At 35.0% G+C, this 22,458-nt stretch overlaps 2 protein-coding genes across 8 annotated transcripts; one reads left to right on the top strand and one right to left on the bottom strand.

Moving 5' to 3' along the window:
- Nucleotides 1-10,872: 10,872 nt before the first annotated feature.
- Nucleotides 10,873-13,570, bottom strand: LOC131024988 (uncharacterized). 7 transcript variants are annotated; one of them, XR_009102041.1, is made up of 7 exons: nucleotides 13,215-13,569; nucleotides 12,984-13,126; nucleotides 12,528-12,590; nucleotides 12,177-12,248; nucleotides 11,547-11,821; nucleotides 11,337-11,466; nucleotides 10,873-11,245 (listed from the first exon to the last, which is right to left on the bottom strand). XR_009102041.1 is itself a non-coding variant. In XM_057954585.1 (2 exons), exons 1-2 carry the CDS (start codon nucleotides 11,505-11,507, stop codon nucleotides 10,973-10,975), a joined length of 444 nt encoding a protein of 147 aa, XP_057810568.1. In that variant the 5' UTR covers nucleotides 11,508-12,170; the 3' UTR covers nucleotides 10,873-10,972. The 7 variants fall into 7 exon arrangements, 1 of the variants encoding a protein (XP_057810568.1); XR_009102039.1 differs by having other exon boundaries at nucleotides 11,337-11,821; nucleotides 13,215-13,570; XR_009102040.1 differs by having other exon boundaries at nucleotides 11,337-11,821; nucleotides 13,220-13,570.
- A 5,036-nt stretch (nucleotides 13,571-18,606) lies between these two features.
- LOC131024960 (MYB-like transcription factor EOBII) lies at nucleotides 18,607-20,213 on the top strand. The gene is made up of 3 exons (XM_057954550.1): nucleotides 18,607-18,796; nucleotides 18,903-19,032; nucleotides 19,376-20,213. The coding sequence occupies exons 1-3, from the start codon at nucleotides 18,664-18,666 to the stop codon at nucleotides 19,956-19,958; spliced, it is 846 nt and encodes a 281-aa protein (XP_057810533.1). The 5' UTR covers nucleotides 18,607-18,663; the 3' UTR covers nucleotides 19,959-20,213.
- The last annotated feature ends 2,245 nt before the right edge of the window (nucleotides 20,214-22,458 follow it).

Here is a 22,458-nt window from a genome sequence, read left to right as displayed (position 1 = left end):
AGTTCCGTAAAGAACCGCAAATAAGTAGAGAACGGAGAACAAATTAATTTAAAAAGTTACAAATAAGTCTACAATTTCGATGAATAAATCAATGTATCTTATGAATAAGATTTTGGTCTGAGTTCGAATCCTGAGAGGGGTGAGATTTTATATATTTTTACCCTATTTTTACTGAACACACATATTCATTAGTTATATTGATCGATATATTCGTTAAATTTATATATTTATTCAATGTTCTTCGTTTTCTACTTATTTATTAATTTGCAGTTCTTTATGGAACCTATATATATATATATATATATAGGGGGCAGTTATTCAATAAATCACCCTTATTTTAAGAATTACGAAAAAGCAAAAAAGCATGAATTTTATGTATAACACGCATGAATAAACTGTATAAAGGTATGAATTGCGAAAAATATTTTTTTGCTACCTTTGGGATTCGAACTCAGGACCATGAATTTATCCAACAAAATAATGAATCAACCGTAGATCTTGATGATCTAAGGGCTGAAAATGGTTCCTAATTTATATTTTAAGAAACGTTCTTATTTTAGCCTTCCCCTATATATATATATATATATATATATAGCACGTATAGGACTTATATATTCATATTTGATATGTAAGTAATATTAGACTTGAGCATGAATTGGATATTTTGGCCTGAAGTTGCACTTGACTACTTGAGATCCTCTATCCCAACTTTAATATCTCGTTTTGAGGTCCTTGATCTTGATTCAAGTACTAATATAACACACACACATATATAGGGAGAAGTTCCGTAAAGAACCACAAATAAGTAGAGAATGGAGAACAAATTAATTTAAAAAGTTACAAATAAGTCTACAATTTCGATGAATAAATCAAAGTATCTTATGAATAAGATTTTGGCCCGAGTTCGAATCCTGAGAGGGGTGAGATTTTATATATTTTTACTGAACACACATATTCATTAGTTATATTGATCGATATATTCGTTAAATTTATATATTTATTCGATGTTCTTCGTTTTCTACTTATTTATTTGCAGTTCTTTATGGAACCTCTATATATATATATATATATATATATATATATATATATATATAGGGAAGGGATCAAAAAAGAATGCTAAATGTAGAGAGAATGAAGAATACATCAGAGACGTTAATTTTGTTGAATCCAGCGGTGGAGATAAATTGCAATTTAATATGCTGTAAGATTTAAAAAGGTTATAATTGTAATCTCAATTAATCTTGTAACCGAAAATATCTGTATTATTTATGGCAAGATTTAATATATCTCTATAATTTAGTCAATGTTTCGTGCATGGACTCAGCCGCAAGATTTGATTAATCCCTAAATGAGAATTTGCAGCCAATTTATATGTGTATAATAGCTATAATAGGTTTATTTGTTACTAATTTTTCGCTTAAACATTTGTTTAATTCTGTAAAACAATGTTTTTTTATTTTTCTTTGAATAATTTTAATGTGTAATCACAAATTGAATAGATAATAAAATCTTCACCTAATTGATATTTTTATTAATCCATTAATTAATTACGCATGAAGAATTTAAGTCTTAAATAAAATTAGTAATTCATATAGCATTTTTGCGAATAATTATATTGTATTTGAATATTGTTCAAATAGTACCTAAATAAGAATTATATTTTTGCGAATAAAGATATTAATTTGTTGAATAACTTTCTTTGTGCGATAAATAATAATTATATTGTATTTGAATATTTTTCTAAATGTACCTAAATACAAATTATCTTTTTGCGAATAAGGATAGTAATTTGCTGAATAACTTTCTTAGTACGATAAACAATAATTATATTCCATGGATGACATTTCATGAATTTTATTTATTTTTTATGGAAAGGATTATACATGCTTAGCTGTACTCAATTAAATATTTTGTAATTAACGCATGTATTTGACAAGAGTTTACTTATTAGATTTGTTTTCCAGAAATTTGCTTTATCATTTCAAGTCTTTATACTTTAGAATGCTAACTTGTTTTCGAATAAAAATCATATTTATCTGAATAAGGATAATAGTTTGCTGAATAATTTATATGATACTCATAAATTGTGAATAAGAAAACTATTTTGTTGAATAAAGTAGCATTTTTCATTAATAATTGTATCTGAATTTTGTTCAAGATTTATCGAATAAAAATCATATTTATGTGAATAAGGAATAAAGTTTGCTGAATAATTTATATGATACTCATAAATTGTGAATAAGGAAACTATTTTGTTGAATAAAGTAGTATTTTTCATGAATAATCGTATCTGAATTTTGTTCAAGATTTATCGAATAAAAATCATATTTATGTGAATAAGGAATAAAGTTTGTTGAATAATTTATATGATACTCATAAATTGTGAATAATAAACAAATATGACATGACCACACATAATAAAGATCAGATTTACACACATATCCCCAAAATTCCAAAATTTAAGCAATTCGGCAAAAGAGAAAAAAACACGTGAAGAAAGACTAACATGATTATACATTCAATAGTGGTATGAAGATGATTCGGAAGTATATTTCATCAAAAAAAGTTGGTGCGCACTATATCTCTATTCTATCACCTAATTTACACAATAAAAAATATTAAATCAAATGTGAAAATAAATTATTCCAAAGTCTTGGTATCGGTTGCCTTTATCTCCAATCGGGAAAGTAGTGCGAAGATCAGGGGCTAAAAAATTTCTCCAGAGGCGGCGGCGGTGAAATTTCTCTTTGGGCGGTGGCTTACTGCTGCTTTTCACAATGTGTGTGTGTGTGTGTCTGAGAGAGAGAGAGAGAGGTGGCTAGGGCACGGCGGCGGTGATCGTCCTGTGGCGGCAGAGTGAAGGCGATGAACCGAGGTGATTGGCGGCGACATCCATCTTCTCCGAAAAGAGGGAGCGGCGCCCTGTGCGTGTGTGTAACTGTGTGTGCTGGTGTGTGTAGGTTTTCGTGAATGAACTAAAAAATGGTGGGTGGTTCATGGGTGAGTAGAAACCTATAATTACGGGAGTAAATTTAGGAATGAGAGTTTCTGAATAAATGTCAAATACAGTATTGCCCTTGAACGAATTTTCCAACAATAAAAAGGTAAATATTTCAAATTTTAAAATTATTAAAACTTACAAATCTAACCGTTCATCACCACTAAATCAGTGGTTAGGATTTATTCTTTAATCTTTAGACTAAGGGGATTCTTTATAGATCCCCACCCTATATATATATATATATATATATATATATATATATATATAGGGTGTGATTCTAGAGAGAACTACATTATTTGTGAGAACGGGAGAACCATCAAATCTAATGCATTCACTGTAAAAATTAATGCATCCGCGGTTAAAATTAATGCACTTAAAAAAATAAAAAAAATGCTCCCTTCAGGATTCGAACCCAGGATCTGCATTCATCCAACAAGATGATGCATCCACCGTAGATCTTGATGATCGAATGGCTGAAAATGGTTCTCCGGTCTTCTTTTATTTATGGTTCTTTCCTGAACCTCTCCATATATATATATATATATATATATATATATATATATATATATATATATATAGCACGTATAGGACTTATATATTCATATTTGATATGTAAGTAATTAATATTAGACTTGAGCAAGAATTGGATATTTTGGCCTGAAGTTGCACTTGACTACTTGAGATCCTCTATCCCAACTTTAATATCTCGTTTTGTGTTCTAATATCAATTTTTTAATTATTTTTTCATATTTTTCTTTAATTTCAATTATTGTGGTTTAATTAATTAGTTTAATTTTATAGTTGTTGCAAGGATTCATTCATCTAATTAGAATTTATAATATTTTTTCTATTTAATTTGTAGTATTTTTTAGTTAAGAATAATTATTTAGATTGATTATTCCAAATTAGGAGATATACATAATTTATTAAATTTTCAAAATTTTTATAATAAATGAGAATTAAATTTCATTATATATTGGTAAGTTTTTACTATTTATGTGTGAACAGCATGAGGACACATGATTAACAGTGAGCAGAATGATAATTCAACGGATTTTGAGAAAAATTTGGGCAAGCATAAGTTATGCTGCAAGATCGAGGTGTGGGGTTTAAGTGTGGTATTAATTATATATTCCTTCCGATTACAAAGAAAATAGTCTTAGAAATGAATGACCTCACTTAAAAAAATAGTGTTAATAATGATAATTAATTATATTGCTAGTTGAGAAATTAGCGCATCATGTATAGAATTTCAAAAATGAAAATAAACTAATTTTTTAGAATATCACAAAATAATAAAAAAAAACTATTTTTTATGGATGGAAGAAGTATTATACCTAGTTTAGACTATATCCATGATCAGAATCATACTTGACTTAACTTGGAATCATGGCAACCCTAGGTTTTTTTTTTTTAATTACTCCCTCTGTCCCACGAATCTTGTGTCACTTCTTTTCGGTACGGAAACTAAGGAGTTGAAGATTAGTGTTTTAAGTGTGTAGGTAATAAAGTAGAAAAGTGATTAGGTAAGTGTGTAGGTAATAAAGTAGAAAAATACACAATTAACTAAGATAAGTTTAATTAGAACCCCTTATTTTTTTTCCCTAATTCTTGTTATATAAAAAAAAGATTCAAGATTCGTGGGACGGCCGAAAAAGGAAATTGACTCAAGATTCGTGGGACGTAGGGAGTATTACTTTTTAATTTTTTTTATTATAAACAACTGCGCATTTGTTAAACTTAGTATTATGTGCTAATTACTAATCAGTGTTAATTATGGTTGCTTCAAATGAGATATGAAACTTTGGATTCACAAATCGATCGTTCAGTTAATAATAATAATAATAATAATAATAATAATAATAATAATAATAATAATAATAATAATAATAATAATAATAATAATAATAATGTATGTAATGGCAAATTTATTTGGATTACATGAATTAAATAAAAGTTTTAAAACCCAATCTTAATAATTAACTAGAGATTGTAGAATATAAAAACTTATTTATATATGTAATGATCATTAGGATTACAAATCGAAAAATGTCATGGTTCTAGCCATTTAGGTGAGATCCACTCTTAGTTATATATGCAATAATTACTAAAATTACTAGTTGGAAATAATGTCATGAACCTTTGATCTAAAAAGTAATCATCTCTTTCTCTCTCTCTCTGTACGCCATGTTACTTCTTCCTTTATGTTGTTTATTATTTCATAAGTTCAGAATCAAGTTTGTATAATCTGATGTAGAATGGTTTACTCTGGTGGAATTGTCAGAGCAGAGCTAACTCCAGAGCCAGAGTTAGAGGTTTACTCTGGTGGAGTCGTCAGAGTCAGAGCTAACTCCATAAGCCAGAGCCAGAGTCAACATTCCAGAGTCAGAGTTAAGGTCCAGAGCTGTATGGTCTGAGCAGAGTCAGAGTAGCCGAGGCAGATCAGAGTCAGAGTAGCCAAGGCAAAGTTCACTCCAGAATCAGAGTCAAAATTCACTTACAGAGCTGAAGTCAAAGCTCAACGGCAAAGCTGAATTTTGAAATCTATTTTGTTTGTTATTTTCTAAGCTTGCTATATAATGAGCAAATGAGTGTCTCATACTCAAGAAGAACAACACTTGTAACTTTGTAAATTCTCAGTTCGTGAATCAATAACAAAGAGCTCCGTTTCTTGGTCCCGTGGATGTAGGGTTTCAGCCCGAACCACGTAAATCCTTTGTGTTCATCGCAATTCTTCGTCGATTTTCTTTACAAGTGGCGCCGTCTGTGGGAATCTTGATCCACAATCGACGCAGAAATATCGATGCCACGAATTGAGACCGAGAAGTTTATGGGGAATAATGATTTTGGGTTATGGCGTATCAAGATGCGCGCATTGGTTGACCCCACAAGGTTTGGCGGCGGCTCTGAAAGGGGATGATGAATCTTCATCATCGGCTGCAAGGGATACCGCGGCAGCTGCGGAGGCAGAACTCAAGAAAGCAGAAATGCGTGAAAGAGCCCACAGCCTCATCATCCTATGCCTAGGTGATAAGGTTTTGAAGGAGGTGGTCAGGGAGAAATCTGCAGCGGCGGTATGGGCAAAGTTGAAGGCGATTTACACGACGAAATCGCTTGCAAATCGGTTGTTCTTGAAGCAAAGGTTGTACTCCTACAGAATCTTGGATGGAAAACCAATTGATGATCAATTTGAGGCATTCAATAAGATCATTGATGATCTTGAGAATGTTGATGTGCGAATAGGAGATGAGGATCAAGCGATTATCCTACTCAATGCTCTCCCGAGTTCATATGATCAACTCAAGGATGTTATGTTGTATGGGAGAGAAAGTGACATCAATGTGGAGGAGGTTCAGTCTGCTCTAAAATCCAAGGAATTGCAAAAGGCATCATCATCATCATCTCACAAGAAAGAGGCTGTTGGTGAGGGTTTAACTATGAAACAGAAAGGGGATAAGTCTAAGAAACCCAAAAAGGATTTCAAGAAGGGGAAACAGGAGAAGGGAAACAAGAACTCTGATGATGATGTTCAAACTTGCTATCACTGCAAGAAGTCGGGCCATTGGAAGAGGGACTGCCACATTTGGAAGAAGAGCCAAAAACAGTCCAACACTACCAAGAAACAGGAGCCCAAGGAGCAAGAACAATGTGACACTGCAGAGGCTTTGAATGTGATGCAAGGTGATTTGGAAGACCAATGGATACTGGATTCAGGGTGTTCTTTCCACATGTGCCCAGTTAGAAGTTGGTTTACTGATTTGTATTTTCAATCGGAAGGAACAATGGTGCTTGGAAATAACCAGACCTGTGAAATCAAAGGAAAGGGGAGCATAAGGTTCAGATTGCATGATGGCACCATCAGAACTTTGATGGAGGTTAGGTACATCTCTAGTCTGAAAAAGAATCTGATATCCCTTGGATCTCGTGAAACGAAGGGGTATGAATGGAGATCTGTAAAGGGTGGAGTTGTTGTCACCGAAGACAACAAGGTTATTTTGAAGGGGATGAGGAGAAATGGTTTGTATTACTTAGAAGCCACAACCATCACAGGGCAGTCTGACTCCACAAAGAAGGATGATTCAATCTTGTGGCATAAAAGATTGGCTCATGTTGGAGAGAAGGGGCTCAACCAGTTGCTGAAGCAGAACAAGATCAGCAATCCAATTCCATTTAAGGTGGACATGTGTGAGCAATGCATCCTAAGCAAAAGCAAGAGACTCTCATTTGATACAGGTAAACATACATCTAAAGCTCCTCTGGATTATGTTTACTCTGATTTGTGGGGACCAACACAAACTGAAAGTCTTGGAAAATGGAGATATTACATGTCTATAATGGATGATTAGTCGAGGAAGTTATAGATTTTTATCTTAAAGGATAAAACTGAAGCATTAGAGAAATTCAAAGTGTGGTGCATTGAGGTGGAGACTGAAAAGGCAACCAAGGTGAAGTGCTTGAGGACTGATAATGGTTTGGAATTTGTGTCCAAGGAGTTCAATGATTTCTGCTCTGGAAAGGGAAACCAGAGACACAAGACAGTCCCAGGTACTCCATAGCAGAATGGGGTTGTTGAGAGGATGAATAGGACTATTCTGGAAAGGAAAAGGTACATATTGTTTGATTCAGGGCTGCCAAAGAGATTCTGGGCAGAGGCTATTGTCACTGCAGCTTATTTGATCAACAAATCTCCTTCATCCGTAGTGGATTTCAGAATTTCAGATGAGCTCTGGTATGGCTCCACATCCAACTACTCACATTTGAAAACCTTTGGGTGCAGAGCATACATACATGTCAGACAAGAGAAGCTTGAACCAAGGGCCTTAAAATGTGTGATGTTGGGTTACCCCAAAGGTGTGAAAGGGTATAAGTTGTGGTGCACTGAACCTGGAATGAGGAGAGTGTACATCAGCAGAGATGTAGTCTTTAATGAAGATCTCATGCCTTATAAAGTAGGATCTGATTTGGAAAAGGAAAAGGAAGATGGTCTGATTCTACTGGATGAATTACTTGATAGGAACTTTGCAGATAATGAATCAGGTGGAGCAACTGAAGTCTCTCAACAAGTTGCAGAAGGTGAAGATGTTGGGAGCAACTCTGATAATCTGAGTTCATATCAACTAGTAAGGGATCGAGCAACGAGGCAGGTCAAGCCACCTCAGAGATATAATCAAGCTGAAATGGTATACTTTGATCTGAGCATTGCAGAGGAGCTGGAGTATCATGAGCCCAAGTCTTATGCAGAGGCTATGAAGGGACCAGAGAGAGAGCAATGGCTCTTAGCTATGAAAGAGGAGATGAACTCTCTTGAAAGGAATGGTACCTGGATACTAATTTCAAAGCCATTGAATAAGAAACTAGTAAGTTGTAAATGGATTTTCAAGAAAAAGGTTGAGGTTATGGGGAAGGAGCAGACTAGGTACAAAGCAAGATTGGTGGCAAGAGGTTTCAATCAAAATGAGGGAATTGATTACAATGAAGTTTTCTCACCAGTGGTTAAGCATACTTCCATCAGAGTTATGTTGTCAGTTGTAGCACAATTTGATATGGAGCTTGAACAGATGGATGTTAAAACTGCATTTCTACATGGAGAGTTAGAGGAGAAGATTCACATGGTTCAGCCAGAAGGATTTGTACATCCAGAGACAAGCAATATGGTGTGCTTACTTCAGAAAAGTTTATATGGTCTCAAACAAAGTTCAAGGCAATGGTACAAAAGGTTTGATGAGCATATGGAGTAGATGAGATTCACAAAATCTGCATATGATAGTTGTGTTTATCTGAAGAAAATGAATGAAGTTACTGTTGCATACTTGCTACTATATGTAGATGATATGCTAATAGCTAGCAGAGATAAGGCAGAAATCAAAGCAATCAAAGATGGTTTGAATCAAGAGTTTGAAAAGAAAGATCTTGGTGCAGCTAAAAGGATTCTTGGAATGGATATCATGAGAGATAGGAAGGCTGGAAAGCTATGATTATGTCAAAAGGATTACATATTGAAGATGTTAAGGAAATTCAATATGCATGAATCAAAGGCTGTCACAGTGCTCTTAGCAGTTCATCTTCAACTCTCAGATAACCAGAAGCCAAAGAATGATGCAGAGAGATATCAAATAGAGAAAATACCTTACTCAAATATGGTAGGAAGCTTGATGTACACAATGGTCTGCACTTGACCAGACATTGCACAAGCTATAAGTGTAATGAGTAGGTATATGGTGGATCCTGGAAGAGAGCATTGGGAAGCTCTCAAGAAGGTGTTGAGATATTTAAAAGGCAGTGCAGACAGAGCTATATTGTTCCAGAGGAAGGGAAACCTTTTTTTATGGGATATACTGACTCTGACTATGCTGCTAACTTAGACAACAGGAGATCTTAGTCAGATTATATCTTTACACTCTTTGGATCAACTGTTAGTTGGAAATCCTCACTACAATCTGTAGTTGCATTATCAACCACTGAAGCAGAGTACATGGCTGCAACAGAAGCTGTCAAGGAAGCTGTGTGGCTCAAAGGCTTGGTGCATGATTTTGGCATTGGGGAAAGTTCTGTAGTTTTGAAGTGTGACAGTCAGAGTGCTTTGTATCTTATGAAACATCAAACTTTTCATGAGAGATCTAAGCATATTGATGTTAGAATGTATTTTATAAGAGATATAGTTGATCAAGGATTGGTGAAGATGGAGAAAGTTGGGACAGAGGAGAATGCAGCTGATGGACTGACTAAAGCTTTGCCTACTGCTAAGTTTGAGCATTGTATTGAGTTGGTGAATCTACTGATTTGAAGTCTGATACAGAATTAAAATATTTCGGAGGAAGGAATGGAGTTTTGTTGTTGTTGTTGTCAATTTGTTGGGAACCTTGTGGAATATCCTAATCCTTGTTTTGATGATACCAAAATTCATAGGTCTTAATTGTAATAGACTAGAACAGTTTTGAACTCAAGTGTTAGAGTTCGTTTCTAGTTTAGCTTGCGGTTCTGAAGACTGAAGACTGAAGGACGAAGGACTGAAGACTGAAGACTGAAGATACCAACTGAAGTATCAGTTGAAGAATCAGTTTGGAACTGATTACTTAATGTGTGCCGCGTGGACTCAGCGGACTGATACTAAAGTCAAGTATCAGCTAAACATTCTTCCTCGGACTGAACTTCCAACGTTCAAAGGAAGCCACGTACTCACAAGAGTACAGCCGCATTAAATGCAGAGATCTTAGGATCTTCTTATCTCTGCAGAGGTAATTCCTATTTGGTGGCTACTTTATCAGAGACGTCATATCTCCTGTCCCTCAAGAGAGCCATTTCCACCAAACAAGGAACCTCGAAGATTGAAGCCTCAGCCCAAATTCGAATTGCTCTCCAACGGAAGAAATCTTGAGGACGTTCTACCACTACAAGAAACTGGGCGATTAGCGACGGAAAATTCCGTCGCTAATCCCTGATTTTCCGTCGCTATTTTTAATCACCGACGGACGGCCGACGGAGGCCGTCTGTCGCCGTAAAATAGGTCGCTAAATCGAATACCGACGGAATTTTGGTCCGTCGCTATTTTAGCGACGAAAATAACGACGGTTCGACCGTCGGCCGAAAAACGACGACGAAATCGTCGTCAGTCAATAGCGACGGAAATAGCGACGGAAAATTCCGTCGCTATTTAGTGACGGACTGAAATTCCGTCGCTGTTTGCTCGCCCAATATTTAACGACGGACGACGATTCCGTCGTTATTTGTCCGCCCAATATTTAGCGACGGACTTAAATTCCGTCGCTAATTTTAAAAAAAAAATAATTTTTTTTTTAAAATTTGCTCTATCCAGTTATCGACGTCCTGTTATACACTTTTATTCTACTATATTATCAATACACCAATCACCAAAAACACAAAATCAATCAAATATTAAAATACTAAAATATCATTCACATATAGTCATAACATAACAAAATATTCAAGTGTTAAGAAACATAATAGAAATAGTCAAGTATTCAAAGTACAGAAACACAACATAATCAAAGAAGGCCCTAAAGGCTCAGACATCCTACACTTTTTTGCTATCTCTGATTTGGCTTTGAATTCATCAGAGTCCCAGTACTTAAGCCAATTAGGCCAGTCATCCGCGTGAATAAAAGAAGGCCTCTTGTTCTTCTTTTTCTTGATGTCGAAAACAAAATCCTTATACCTCCGTGCAGCAACCTCTAACCAAAGCTTATAGACATCTGCCTCTATCGCCGGATCCCATGTGAAATGTTTCTATTCAAACAACAAACAAAATATATTTATAAACACTAACTAATATGTATATGTATTTTGTAAAACAACTTGAATTAAATTATATTCGTACCTTAAATTCCTCAAAGTACGATGTCTTGATTGCAGGTGGAGTGAGTTTCCAATTGAAACCTTCTGGATTTTTAACTTGCTTGAAAATCTTAGTGACTGTGCCTGGAACCATCCCCAAGGGATGTAATTGGCTACAATTAACATTCAAAGTCATTAGTAATAAAACTAACATTTAATAATTCATAAGATTGTGTAACAATAAAAATTATACCCATGTCGTATGACGAGTGTAGTACGTCCAGTGGTGGGAGCCTCTGATGCCGCAGTAGGAACCGTTCTTTGCTATGTGATACTGGACATTGTTTTTAGTATGGAAACGTATATTATCACATTTCCTACACGGACACCTAATTTTTTCCCCATCCATTAAATCTCGTCTACTGCTAGCGTAGTCAATGAAACCTTGAAGACCTCTTTGAAAATCGGGATTCAAAGCTCCATCAGGTAGAAAACGTCGATACATCCACTCACGATTTTCACTCATTTCTACAATTTTGGTTCATTTAAGTGTGTTAGAAATTTTATATCTACATATTTTTAGAGTTTTATTAATCTTTAAGTCTATAGATACTATGATAATATAACACATGTTCAACACAAATTCTATAAATCAAATACAAAAACAAATACGCGGCTCCAAGCCATCACCACAGCAACAAAATGGGATGGAACACAGCCATCCCCCAACCTAATCTCCATTTACTACCTAGATACATGCTCGTCTAATATATACAAATAAAAAAAAATCCTAGATACATGCTCATCTAAAATTTAAAATTTTAACTATGACTACCATTTGAGCCATAGTACCAAAACAAGGGATAATAGAATAAAAACTTACTTGTTTTTTCTTATTCTCGTTGACTTCTTCCTTTCTTCCTCACAAATTAAGAATCACCCTAACAATCTCAACCTGAAAATAAATGAGTCAAGTTATTCATATTTTGACTTTATACAAATTCATTCCACCTCTTCTAGTAATATACATGAGTCGAGCTTCAGTGCACTAATAGACTTGTTAAAAAGTGAAAATATAAAATTAAATTCTTATTATACTTTAATTAATAAAAAGAAAAGTATATTAAAACTACAATTAACTTTATTTGTTAAAAGAAAATGATGAATTTATGAGGAGCAACTCAACTCAATTGGATTACACACTAATAATAGGAGGAGGAGTTAGTAGTCCAACCATTAAGGCTCCTGCTTCAACAGCGGCAGGAAATGCTGATGGATCAACAGAAGAAACACACACCTGCAACACATACAATAAACAAAATTCAAGCATTTCTATCTAATATAAACTAGGAATTTAGACTATGTCCATAGATAAATTGCAATATTGCAAATGAAATAAGATAGATAACTGTATTTAGGAGTGTCATACTCATCAACTAACCTCAAAAACTAGAAAAATCTTACAGCTGAGTTATTACGAAGAAATACAGTTATAGATATTTGAAAGGTAAAAAGAACCGGTTATGTTTAGTCAACATGAATATTGTTCTTTTTATTTTAGTTTTAAACTTTTAATACTTGGAAAATTATTATTGACACAAGTATTTAAAATACATAATAATCAAAGTTTGATTTATTTATTTATTTTCTTCATTTATTTGAAGTAACCGAGAAAATGAATAAATCTTACCGGAAGGGCAGTCAAGCGCGTTGCAAGTCTCACAGGCAATATCTACACGAGTTGCACCTCCCTAACAAGAATCAAAATTGATTTCCGCCTAAATCCAATTTTGTCCCATAAAAACTTGATTTGCAGATTCTGGCAGGCAGATACTAAACAAAAAAAAATTAATTTAATTTAGTTATCATAATTAACAGTTTAAAATTTAAAAACAAAAAAAAAGAGAAAGAACAAGCTCACCTCACCTGAACAGTGGCCGAGCGCGGTGCGGCGGTGCCGGAGCAGCTTCACGTGACCAGACGTCCAGCGGCGGTGGTGGGAGGGACCTTCTCCAGCGACGGCGGCGGCGTTCGACGTTTTGCGGCAGCGGCCGCGGCGTTCGGCTTTCTCCAGCAGCGGCGTTTTCCAGCAGCGGCGGCGTCCAATCGACGGCGTTCTCCAGTGGCGGCGGGGTCCGATCGACGGCGGGTTCCGATTGACGGCCTTCTGCAGCAGCGGCGCCGGGTCCGATTTGCAGTGGGAAAGAGAGATTTTGGGGCGGGGTCGCTTTTGAGGGAAAGAGAGATTTTGGGAAAATTAGAATGAATTTCTCTCATCCCGCGTCTATCTATTAAATAGGGCCCACCGACGGAAATTACGACGGATATGTCCGTCGCTGTTACCGACGGATCCTTTTTTCCGTCGTTACGCTATTTTTAATAACCGATAAATTTTAAAAAAATTAACGACGGAATTAAATTCCGTCGGTATCCGTAAAAAAATAAAAAAAATAAAATTTAAAATGAATCTACGACGGATTTATTCCGTCGGTATAAAATTCCGTCGTTATTTCCATCGGAGAATTTCCCGGGAGGTATTCGCGCCATCTTGAACCGACTCTCGGAAAATCCGTCGGTAATTCCGTCGGTACTTAAAGACGGAACATGTTCCGTCGTTGATTCCGTCGGTAATTAAAGACGGAAAAAATTCCGTCGGTGATTCCGTCGGTGTCCGACACATTTTCTTGTAGTGTACGCCAATGGATCTATTCAAGAGTTCTCCTACAAATAGCGCTCGAGGATCACTTCAATCTTCACCGATTCAACAACATAAGCTGAAGCTCTGCCAAAATCGCTACTCAGCCTAAAGCTTAACCTCCCCAAAGCTTGAATCGAAGAAGAGAATTCCAAAGCCAAAATCAGTCACTGCTGATTACATACATTCTCTTAGACCTTAGACAAACCTCTGTTTACTCAGAAGCCAAGGTCAAACTTGCTCTAAAGAACTTGTTCTTTGCAGTATAGTTGGCACCCGTTCAAATCTCCTTTCAGGAAGAAAGATTAGAGTGTTTGAGTGATTCGGAGTTCAGGAAGGTACTCTGACTCTGAGAGTCTTAGCTAAGCAAGAGAAATCCGACACGAGTGAAGTGTGGGTACTGAAGAAGTGGTTTCTTCAGTGGTACGGTTGTGTGCACCCGGCAAGCACACAGTTTGGTTTGCAGTGCACCTGTTAAGCACTTGCGGAGTGGATTGTTGGTCTGATCAATCGACCGTGGATGTAGGAAAGGGTTTTTCCGAACCACGTAAAAGTCTCTGTGTTGTTTACAACTTTTAGTTTTACTTTTCTACTTGTGTTGTTTCAATTGATAAACTGAATACTGAATAACTGCAAAGAGAAACCTAAGACTAACAACGTGCTCAACCAAGGCTATTGCGAAACTATGATATCAGTCTGACTGATCTATCTTCTGATAGTCATGAAGAGTGTTGTCATCTCTGTTTTAGCAAACTCGACCGAAGCCCCTACGTGCATCAGTTAAGTTCCAGTAACTTAACTGATAACTTCTTACTGAAGAGTTTTCAGTATCAGTCATCAACCCTTTTTGGTCAAAACCGTTTTCAGTCAACAGGCGTCACTGTTTGCGTGTAAAGTTTCGTTTTGATCTCTATCTTTAGATCCCTCAGTTTGAGGAAAAAGAAAAATAGCCCATAGGTGTATTCCCCCCCCATACACCTATTCGAGACCCTCCGGACCTAACACGATTATTAGCTTAGAAATCAGGTGGAGATTTGTTGTTTATGATTTCATAAGTTCATAATCAAGTTTGTATAATCTGATGTAGAATGGTTTACTCTGGTGGAGTTATCAGAGCAGAGCTAACTCCATAAGCCAGAGCCAGAGTCAACATTCCAGAGTCAGAGTTAAGGTATAGTCAGAGTAGCCGAGGCAGATCAGAGTCAGAGTAGCCAAGGCAGAGTTTACTCCAGAATCAGAGTCAAAATTCACTTACAGAGCTGAAGTCAAAGCTCAACGGCATAGCTGAATTTTGAAATCTGTTTTGTTCGTTATTTTCTAAGCTTGCTATATAATGAGCAAATGAGTGTCTCATACTCAAGAAGAACAACACTTGTAACTTTGTAAATTCTCAATTCGTGAATCAATAACAAAGAGCTCCATTTCTTGGTCCCGTGGATGTAGGGTTTCAGCCTGGACCACGTAAATCCTTTGTGTTCAAATCAATTCTTCGTTGATTTTCTTTACACTTTATTTGAGCAAGACACGCTCCAACCCATATTTGCCAAAACTGAATTGATATATATAGTGTCTGCTTCACGAGAAGTTAATCTCACCAAGTACAATTTATAGCCACTCGAAACAAAAAAAAAACTAAATCCAACTCAAATACTACAAGAAGGTGTTTGGAAAACGCAAAAAGTTTTGGATCCTTTAGGAGAAAATCAAAGTTCGGACATTTATAAAACTGTTGAAAATTCAAAACATAAAACACTATTAATCCAATTTGTATTGTATATGGTTTTCAATCTTTGAATTCATGAGAACCCATTAACTGCTATGTGATGGATGGTACATGTATAAGAATGAAATTAGATGAGAATGAAATGGATTTAGGAATGAAATGATGATGGAAATGGAATGAACTGAATATATGATTCATAAAACTGAAATATAGAAGAAATGAATATATATATATATATATATATAATAGAATTTAACACATTATTATTATTATTATTATTATTATTATTATTATTATTATTATTATTATTATTATTATTATTATTATTATTATTATTATTATTATTTATGCATTATATAATTTTTGAAGATAATCCACCTGCAGTGCTTCATGTAAAGAAAAGATCCACTTTCTTTCCTTTTTTTCAGCATTTAGTTATTTTATGTTATTTTTTTTAGAATTTGGTTTTAAGTTATTGGTTTACTTATCTTATTTTTTAAATATTTAATTATGATTGTTGTGTCGTAAATACAACTTGTGGGCGTTACCATGTAATAGAAATGTAGTAAATCAGATTACAAACAAACTGAATGGAAATTACAAAAAAACTGAAACCAGAAATAGTAGCCAAGTCGAGGAGGATCCTCTATCCACAAAACGAGATATGCCTCAGTAGTGCTCTCGGTTTGGCGTGTCGTCTCCAAAGTTGAAACGGCTTCATCCCGTGGGTAGTAGCACTGCAGACCAACGAGCTCCGGCGAATTGGAACGAAGTAAGGACAGAGCTCTGGACTATATGAATGCAGAGAGTGCAGAGAGAGCTTGTATGGAGGAATTCTTAGTGTAATAGATGCATGAAGTGGTTGTCCTATTTATAGGCACGGTCCACCCATGGGGGAGCCTGCAGCCTTAATTCCAATTGATGGAATTCAAATGTTGTCTGGGGAGTTACATGTGTAACAGCAGGCTGTTTGAATCCAGCCATGTAACTCTCTCCCGTCCCATTATGACGGGTGTTATAGAGTTGTGGAAGCTTCTTGCTAGGAGACCAACGGGTCGAGTCCTTGTGTACACGTATAGGTCCAAACGGATTGGGCCTCGTTCTTTGGACCGAGAAATATTTGGTCCAAAAAGATAAGGTCCGTTGGGAGCTAAGGATAGACCCAAAGGCCAGCTCAAAGACCAAGATCCAAGTCCGAGGCCATGATCGGGTGCCGAGGGCGGGGCGGGCAGCGGCGGCGCGCGCGTTTGGGCTTTGCAACCCGTCATGTGTGTACATAGTATTACATGTACTGATGTAATAACTTTTATACTGTAATATTTATTTTCCTCAAATCAACGTGGGATAAGTATTAATATCTCTTTAATGCTTATCATTTTCCCACAACTCCACATTTTAAGTACCCAATTTTAATTAATTAATTATTTCTTACTCACCGAAAATCGGTTTTGAGTAAATAAATATACTGTGATCATCTATTCGAAACGTAGATCGATTTTGTGCCATTTAATTCTGCTAAATTAAATATTTTCGGTTCTCGAAAAATTAGTCAAATATTGATCAACTTAAAACCAATTTCCTACCTATTGAAATATAAAATTACATCAACAACAAAATTACATAAAAATTACTCCAACAACGAAACTAAGGACACCAAGCGGTGCGACCTCCTGTGTGTAAACAGTGAGGTTCCGGGTTCAAACCCCAATACTCCCCCTCCCCAACTCCTCCAAGTCAAAAAAAAAAAAACTACATATATATCTACAAAATTACATCAAATTGCAGAGGTTCGTTTCACGCTTCGAAATGCATTAATTGATTATTTGTGGGATAAATATTCTAATATAGAGAATTAAATGTATTGTTATGTAATGTAAGTTATGTTATTTTGCTTTAATATGAGTTATGTTTTCATTCTTCATTATTCATATGCAGTGTCCCTCATATTTATTAATATCTCTCTCAACAGTGTGAACACTCGCGCGCGAACAAGTCAATAATTTTTATAAAGAAGCATTTTGGTTTGGTTTTGAATCCTGAAAGGGACGAGATTTTTACTATATTAAATAAATACTTCTGTTCATCAATTATATTGGTTTATTCGTAAAATTTATAGATTTTTCATTATTTTCATTTCTCACAGTAAATAAAATTTTCAATAAAACCACACTTTATATATATAGAGAAAAAATTTCCATGGAGAATGCTATATATTTAGAGAATGGAGAATGTATGCGAATAAGTTGAATAAGTTAATAATTTCTCCGGATAAATCAATGTTCTTTATGAACATGTATTTTCACATGGGTTCAAATTCTGGAGGAGGTGAAATTTTCACCATAAATACACTTATTCATGAGCTATATTAATTGAATAGTAGAATTTATTGATTTAGTTGTTAGTTTACATTATCTCAATATGAAACATTCTCCATGGCACTACTAATTAAAATATAATACTCCGACTTATAATATATAGTTGATGCGTATATGTGCAATTAGATGCCTATATATAGTAGGGAGAATCATGAAATTAAGCACTTCCATTTTGAAGCCTTGAAATACACTCACTACTCAGTAGGTCCCTTTGAGGATTAAATAATTTGAAAAGGCAATAGGAGTGTAGTAGTCTTGGAACCAACCGGCAGCCACAGTTAACTGTGTGGGAATGGGAAATTGAATTAATTATGGTTTGTTAGGTTATAATACCACATGTGTACGTACAAACTCTCAATAATAATACTGTAGAAAGGAGAGAGAGAGAGAGAGAGAGAGAGAGAGAGTTGATCAAACGTCATTTCATGGTTAGATGGGAACAATTATGGGACCAATCCGGCCCCACCCCAAATTTGTGCTGTCGGATCCCAACATATTTATAGCCACCACAACCACATTCTTGCTTACTTGCCTCTTACAAATCATTAATTAAATTTAAATTAAAGTCTATTAATTAATGGGGCACCACTCTTGCTGCAACCAGCAGAAGGTGAAGAGGGGCCTGTGGTCGCCGGAGGAGGACGAGAAGCTCATCAGGTACATCACCACCCACGGCTACGGCTGCTGGAGCGAGGTCCCCGACAAAGCAGGTCTCCTCTCGTCTCGTATCGTATCCTGCTTTCGTGTCGTGTTATGTCATAATAATATTAGGGTTTTATCGTTATTGTTGTTATCGTTGTCGTTGTTGTTAATTAGGGCTTCAGAGATGCGGAAAGAGTTGTCGTCTGAGATGGATAAACTACTTGAGACCTGATATCAGACGGGGGAGGTTTACACCCGAAGAGGAGAAGCTCATTATCAGCCTCCATGGCGCTGTAGGCAACAGGTTCTACTTTTCAATTTCTCTATAATTCAAAGTATATATTAATTATGTTATTTTCTAATTTCATGCATGTCTATGACTTGCATTTTGGAGGAAGTTAAGAAGCCACTATCATCAAGCGTTTGTTTATGGGAACCTTGTCATTAATATAAATAGAATGATATGTTTCAACAGTAAAAGAATACTATGAAATTAATTAATGTGAAAAAAATGCCTTGTTTTACTCATGCACATATATTTGAAGCTTCAAAAGCACTCCCCATTATCTTCTTGCTTATCATTTTCCAATTTTTCAAGATCAAATGATTCCTCATTTCCCTTCCATTTAATTGGAAATTACTTGTAGATGGGCGCATATAGCGAGCCATTTGCCAGGAAGAACAGACAACGAGATCAAGAACTACTGGAACTCGTGGATCAAGAAGAAAATACGAAAACCCTCGTCGTCGTCTTCAACAACCTCAACACAGAAATCCGATCAATTGACGTTCACACAGAGCCAGCAGCAGCAGCTAGAGTTGTTGAACCAAGATCATAATTACTCCACAAAATCATCACACGAAACCCTATTCCCTCTGCCGAGTTCCTCATTCATGTTCGAGATAAACCCATCGTTGGAAGCTCCGATCTTCCAAGAAAGCGCGGAAACATCAATATGGCAGTTGCAGCCGGCGGCGGAGATCGGGCAGTACACGAGCGCCATGGCGCCGCTGATCGTAGATAACCCCATGGAGGCGCACAACGCTGCGATTCACGATTGCATTATGCAGAGGAATGATATGAATGAATGGGTTGTTGATGCGCAGCAATGCCCAAACTACTTCTTTTGGGATCAAGCAGACGGCCAGCTCGGCGGGGAGGAGATACTTATTCCGACCGCCGCTAACATCAATACCATAATGTCTTCTTCTTTCCCTTCATCTCTCTAACTCCCAATTCATGCACTTCTTCTGTTTAATTATACTTGTTTTATTTCTCAATTTTTTTGGGGGCGGATTTAACATTTTATGTCTACTTTTGAGAGAGGTATATATGTATTGCACAAAGTGACTGAATAGTGGTTTTTATTTTTCTTTATTGTCGTGTAAAGGAGACTTTATTTTGGAGAAGAATAAGTATATATATGTATGTATATGTACATGCATGAAATTCACAAAGTGCTCGAGTTTTATTGCTTCTTCTTAATTATATATAATATATTAGTTTCTGTTTGCTTACCACTACTAGTACATTTTATGCTGTACTCTTGACATTCATGTTGCATTTATGAATTGAATTTTCTTGAGTTTTTATATTAAATTTCTAAAATTTAAAAAGCTTGAATTTTGTTAAGTTTTTCAGAAATAGCAATTCTTTTTTGTTATTTTTAATTTTCTTCTCTTGTAAACATTGTGAATAAATTATGTTCCCATAAATTTGATGAAGAGGTTAAGGATGATTTAGTAATTGTAAAATTAAAGAAATGATATTGTAATAGCAACATTTTGAAAGTGGTGTGAAACTTTAAATTCGAGTAAATATTAAGTTATTTCCAAAAATTAATTGTTTATGTTAGAGTTAATTTCCTCTAAAATACTAAGCTTTCATCAAATTTGATTTTGCCTACAAATATTAAAAGGTAACGTAGTAATTACTGAACTTTTATTCAATTCTGATTTTTGTTTACAGACTTTAAAAAATTGCGTAAAAACTTTAAAATGTATTGTTGTAATTACTGAACTTTCATCAAATTTTGACTTCGCATACAAACGTTAAAAGGTAGCGTGGTAATTATCGAATTATTAATTTAATCTGATTCTACCAATCAAGATTCTGATCAAATTTACTACTGACATGACTAACCGAATAATCTAATTTTTCATAATTTCAAATTGTGGTTGCGAACTTGCGATGTTCTATCACATACGTTGTTTTATTCTTTCGTCGATTATGTCACGTCAATAATTCAGCTACCCATGCATTTAAATTTAACCAAAATCTCGATCGATGGGTAGCAAAATCAGATTAAATCAATAGTTCGATAATTATCATGCTACATTTTGAAATTTGTATACAAAATTAGAATGAGATGAAAATTCAGTAATTACCACGCTACCTTTTAATAATTATCACACTACTTTTTAAAGTTTATATGCAAAATCAGAATCCAGTGAAAATTCAATATTTTACACGCAATTAACGCTTCATGTTATATCAACATGCATGTATAAACAAAGAGCTACGTGTATATATATATATATATATATGTGTGTGTGTGTGTGTGTGTGTGTGTGTGTGTGTGTTTATGTATATATATATACATACAGGGTAGCCCTATTCAATGAACTTCCTTAAGTCTATAAATAAGACTTAATTTTGAACGTTGATTACAGCCTAATCAACGGCTGTGATCCAATTTTGGATAGATTTCATAATTCATTAATTTTGGCAAAATATTCATACTGTTTAATTTCGGAAGGGTATTTTGGGCATAATCGGTTTCTTCCAAATCTTTTCCTATACCTTCCGATTATCACTCCCCAATTAAATAGGGATTTTAAGGTTTGTAATGATTGCTTATTGATCGATTAATTTCTTCATTGGAGTAAATGAACCGAATCAGATTTAAGCAAATGATATCTGTCATTGAAATGATAAAGTTGCGTGAATCATGGCAAACAATAAGACCACATTTCCTGCACAGAATTATATTCGTACATAATTGATAAAGTTGTTCATATAATAGGTGCAAAAAATTCGTGCATATATATAATATCATGTTCGTAGGTCATATGGTAATCCTGCATATAGAATAATATTCATACTTACTTGCTAAAGTTGTTCATACAATAAGTGCCAAAAATTAGTACATATAATATAATGATCGGGTCTCATATGGTAATCTACGGCTGGAATCTCAGTTCTTGTGGATTTCATGTTTCATTGAAAAAATAGAGTTATTCCTACTAAATTTTTTATTCAGCTAAACTTATATATTTCGTTCATACCTCAATTGATTCATATTCATGCAATGATAAGATATTCATGCAACATAATATTAGTGAACGAATCAAACAACAATTGATATTAAGATATGAATTTTCATATTGTTAATGAATCATAATATAGTCGTTGCATGAATAAATATGTGTATATTCCTGAACTTAAAATTTGAACATATTAATACGTGTACATTCATGAATAAATAAGTGGATGAATTATCTCGATTTTTGGGCTCTGTTAGCAGAGACGTGCGTAACTATGGATGAATGAGAAGATATGAAATGTTATAGTGTATAAACGTGATCCCTTAAATTGTAGGAAGATATTAATTAACAAAATGTAATAACATTGTTAACCTCCTAAAATATTTTGGCAGATCCCATTGTAAAATCACCAAAAAAATCTGACCGTGTAAATTAATGAGATCAAGGGTTAAGATTGAGTCCT

This window comes from Salvia miltiorrhiza, chromosome 5 (assembly GCF_028751815.1).
Source record: "Salvia miltiorrhiza cultivar Shanhuang (shh) chromosome 5, IMPLAD_Smil_shh, whole genome shotgun sequence".
NCBI classification, from domain to species: Eukaryota; Viridiplantae; Streptophyta; class Magnoliopsida; order Lamiales; family Lamiaceae; genus Salvia; species Salvia miltiorrhiza.
This window is presented reverse-complemented; position numbering and strand designations above follow the sequence as displayed.